General features: G+C 47.7%; 1 protein-coding gene across 1 annotated transcript in view; it reads right to left on the reverse strand.

Moving 5' to 3' along the window:
• LOC113808287 (zinc finger protein Xfin) overlaps positions 1 to 5000 on the reverse strand; it is a 21471-nt gene that overhangs the window by 607 nt on the left and 15864 nt on the right. Inside the window, exon 8 of the mRNA XM_070134985.1 lies at positions 1 to 4015. This exon is cut by the window's left edge and continues 607 nt beyond it. Coding sequence (XP_069991086.1) covers positions 1 to 4015 — 4015 coding nt within the window. The remainder of the gene's footprint in view (positions 4016 to 5000) is intronic.

Here is a 5000-nt window from a genome sequence, read left to right on the forward strand (position 1 = left end):
GTGACATGCACGACGGCTTGCGAGTCGGCGATGGTGGTGATGTGGCTGTCGTCGGGGGCGGCACGCACCTGCTGCAGGATGGACTGGAGCAACTTCGGGTCCATGTCGTGCGTTGACACCACCTGTGGTCCAGCCAACAGGTATTCCTTGAGGCCCTCCGGATGCACCTCCACCACCGAGTATGCCGCCTGTGGCACGTCCGCTCGCAGAAGGTCCGGGTCCATGGCAATGGCCACATGCTCAGTCTCCTCCACACCAGCCTGATGGCCGGTGCCATCCATGCCCGCCTCCTGCACGCCCGACAACATCGAGCCATCCATCTCCTCGACACCCTCCATAGTCTCCATGCCTTCCATGTTTTCGACCGCTTCTGCATTCTCCATGGAATTCATGGCCTCGATCTGTGACGCATCCACGATGTCGTGCGTCTTGGCCAAGTGCTTGACCAGGTTGATGCGCTGCGTGTAGCCACGTTGGCATATGCTGCACTTGTATGGGTGTGAGCCCGTGTGCAATGTGACGTGGCGTTCAAGCTGCAGCTGCGTGGAGAAACCTTTGCGACACACAGAGCACAAGAATGGGTACTCCCCCGTGTGCCGCATCTTGTGATTGAGCAGATTGACCTTGCTGCGGAAGGGCTTGCAGCACACGTCGCACTGGAACCGACGCTCACCCGTATGCTTGATCTTGTGGACAGCCACCTCAAACTTCTGAGCAAAGCGCTTGCCACACACATCGCACGCGTGCGGCTTCACTTCACGGTGGCGGTATTTGTGCTTTGTTAGGTACTGCTTCTTGGCGAAGGACTTGCCACAGTCGTCACAGCGGAACGGTTTCTCAACAATCCTCTCCTCCTCCTCATGCTCGTCCATCTTCTCCTGGACCATAATGACCTCGGGTTGCGGCTGATGCTCCGGGTCCGGCTGTTCCGGCTCTGGATCAGGTGCTTCAGCCAGCTCCGAGTACGGCGTGTTTGCAGTCTCCGGGAACACCAGCAGAGGCTGCGACCCATCAACCAAGAACTGCTGTTGGTTGTTGTCCACCAGAAGCTGCTGTGTGGAGTCCATCGCCTCACCCACCTCGCCCACTGTCTCAAACACGTACAAATGGTGTGAGTTATCTGTGCTGGTGACCCCCTCCACACCGGGGTTCATCATCATCATCCCTTGCATGTGGGTGGCTTTGTGCTGGCTTAAAAGGTCGGTGCTGTAGAAGGTCTCATCACATACATCACAACGCAACACATCCTGCGTTGTGTGCGTCCGTGTGTGCCGCTTCTGGTTGGACGAGCTTCGGAATTCCTTGTCACACAGTGGGCACTTGAAGGGCATTTGGCCCGTGTGGATGAGATTGTGGTTCTTAAGTGCCAAGCGGGAGGCTAGCTGCTTGCCACAAACATTGCATGGGAAGTTCCTCTGGCGAGAATGTACATTGTGATGTGTGTAAAGGTATTTCTTCTTATCAAACACTCGTCCACAGATCTCACACATGTACAAGTGGGCTTCCACATTACCATCAGCTTCTAAACCCATTCCAGTGTTGGAGTATTGGGGTCTCAGGTGATGGATTTGCCTGTGCTTAGCCAGGTGGTGCTCGCGGCGGAATTTGTGGCTGCACATGTCACATTTAAACATCTCCTCACGAATGTGGTCCCGCATGTGCTGGTTCAGGCTGCTGTTGTTGATGAAGGTCTTGCCACAATTACCACACTTGAAGGGTCTCTCTCCAGTGTGGATCCTCATGTGGATCTTGACAGACTCTGCATTGGCAAAGTACTTTCCACATGTATTACATTGGAAGGGCTTCTCCCCACTGTGCATTCTCTTATGTTTCAGCAAGCGGCCACTCTGAGAACACCTATAATCACACTGATCACATTTGTAAGGTTTCTCACCACTATGAATCCTTTTATGAGTGTTATAGTTCCCACTGGTGGAGAAACTCTTACCACACTCACATTTAAAGGGTTTGTCATCAACATGTTTCTTTTTGTGCATAATAAATAATGATCTCTTATGAAAGTTACGGCCACAGACATCACAAGTGAACATAAAAGAATGCATAACTTTATGTCGGATGATATCACTCTTGTGCACAAAGAGTCTGTTGCACAGTCCACACTTGAGCAGTGGTGTGCCTGAGTGGAGGAGTTTATGCCTAACGAAGTGGCTCTTGTGGGCAAAGTCAATCCCACACTCATCACACTTCAGGACAGATGGGAGGGTGCTTCCCCCCATAGTCTCACTCCCCTCCTCTCCCTCTTCAGGAATAAAGGGTAGCTCTGGACCTGGCCGCAGGGCCTCCCGCAGGTGCACGTGAGAGTGGCGAATGAGTGTCAGCTTGGTTGCAAAGGCTTTCTTGCAGATATCACACTTCCAACTCTTGACTCCTTTATGCGTGAGCTTGTGCTTCTGGAGATACCTTTTTTCACGGAACGTACGGTGGCACACATCACACTTGTAAGAGGCTGAGAGCTTGTGTGACAGCTTGTGTGTGAGTAAGGCGACATAGCTGGGAAAGTTCTTGCCACAGTGCTCACAACTGTGGCGGACATTGTCTTCCATTCTTATGTCTTCCATCCCTTCTACTCCCTGACCCATGTTTTGGTCAAGCAACTGTTGCTCCTCGCCCTCTGGCACCTCAGCAAGCCGTGACTTGACCCTCTGACCTGCATCTCCATGGCTGTCCAAGTGATACATGAGCAGTGCAGGGGTGAAGAAAGTTTTACCACAAATCTCACATTTGTTCTGGTTCTTGAGCCGGTGGGTCCAGAGTTTGTGTCTCACCAATGCTGCACTCTGGCGGAAACTCTTCAGGCAGATGTCACACTTGAAAGGTCGCTCACCAGTGTGGACAAGAACATGCTTATCCAGGGCAGACTTAAGGGGGAAGCTGGCATTGCACAAGTCGCACTTGTAATTCTTTTCTTGTGTGTGGACCCTGTGGTGACGGACCCACTCCTGGTGTTTCTTGAAATTCTTGCCACAGATCTGACACACATAAGGGAACTCCTCAGTTGGCATGGTGTGGATGATGGACTGCTGTTCTTCGACCAGATGCAGCTGCTTGTGTTGCTCCAGCTGCTGTTCTGTGGCACAACCAACACTACATACATCACAGTAAACCTCCTGTTCACCAGTGTGACAGTTTGTATAGTGGTCACAGAGGACATCCACATCAGTGAAGGACTCCTCACAAATTCCACATTTAAAGGGGTTTGTGGGAAATTTGCTCTCCAGTGTTTCTGATTGTTTTGGTTCATCATACAACTCTGATGTCTTGGGTGCATAGCCCTCATTCAGCTGCTCCTGAAGCTGTTCCACAATTGAGTTTTCATTCTGGAAGGGCTTTACCTCTGCCTCATCTTCCTCCTTCACCATGACACGATCACCATGGACAGTGCTCATGTGCTTGGTCAGAGTCCGTTTGAAGGTGAAGTTGGCTTGACACACACTGCACTTGAGCTCATCCTCTAAGCCTCCCACAGGATCACTAGATCTCTTGTGGACCTTCCTATGGCGATTGAGGCCACTGCTTGTCACAAAGCCCAGGCTGCAGATATCGCAGATGAAGGGACGATTGGATGTATGGGTTTTCATGTGTGTGTAAAGTGTGTCTCGGTGAGCAAAAGTGCGGCTACATACGGAGCAACGGTACTGATGTGCCTCCTCATGAATGGCCAAATGTTTTTTGAGTTGTGAAGCCTGGGCAAAAGTCTTAGGGCAATGCTGACACCGGTGGGGCCTCTCACCAGTGTGTGTGAGGACGTGAGTTTTCAGGTGCGATGGGTCTACAAAGCCCTTGCCACAGTGGTCGCAACGATGGGGGCGCTCCAACCCGTGCATCTTGTGGTGGGCCTCCAGTGCCACGTGTGAGGTGCAAGTCTTACCACACTGGTCGCACTCAAAAGGACGCAGATTGTGTTTCTGTCTGAGGTGCCGGATGTAGTCCCGCTTGAAAGGAATTACTTCACCACACGCCTCACACTTGTGCCCATCTACACTTACAACATCGTCTGAAAGGAGGAAGTTTCAATGAAATGTGGGAAAAGCTAAGTGCCTTTTTGAAGACACTCTATTCCTTCAACTAACTAATATACTTGATCAATAACACCTTAACTAATGGACAGTAAATGTAATTACTTTAAATCAAGATGATATGAAAAAACAATACCAGAGTGCTTTCAGTAGTAAATATATATGCAGTTCTCCTGACATAATAGTTATGGACTGAAAAATCTAATTTAACTAATACACAAAATATGCCTTTTAAACACAAAAACCTCAAGTTCTAATAATGAATATATAATCAAGAGCAATTACTTAATGATACATGCAACCAAATACAATTATTGGAAAACTAAGTGTCATAAAAATACATGTGTAAAATAGGATCTAAGAAGGCATTAATAGTGAACTTGTAATCAAAGAAATCCTAAACCCATATAGGGCACCCAGAGCCCAAGAAGTGAACAGCAATCAAAGTTTAGCTACTGGTACCAACCTCAACCTAAAGGTACCTAAAATTAATTCTACAAAACAGTATATGTGAATCTGAAAAATATGCAAAATATTCCCTTAATAAAACTACTAAGACAAATTCTGTGATTACAATACCTTGCAAAAAAATGCATGATCCTATCCAGGATAACAGACACTAAAATTGCAATGGGTGAGATGACCCAAGCTAACGAGAGATAACGCAAATATATAGGAAAGCTAAGCAAATAACAAATTATATACCAAACTTTTCTATTACCGCCATGCACAGTTCATATTATATAGCTCCTATGTAGTTTGAGGAAACAACAAAAAGACAAAAAGAAATAGAGAAAGCTACTTTTGTAATGAACAGACAGTTTTAAGTATGAAAGGTTTGAAAATGCATTCTCCTTCATTTTCAGCCAATCCAAGTTTTTCTTTGAAAAACTTGAATCTTTGAACGTTTATCAAAAAAAATATTTACTTAACTGAGATTTTTCCTAAAAGTGTCCACTCTCT

This window comes from Penaeus vannamei, chromosome 20 (genome assembly GCF_042767895.1).
Source record: "Penaeus vannamei isolate JL-2024 chromosome 20, ASM4276789v1, whole genome shotgun sequence".
Taxonomy (NCBI): domain Eukaryota; kingdom Metazoa; phylum Arthropoda; class Malacostraca; order Decapoda; family Penaeidae; genus Penaeus; species Penaeus vannamei.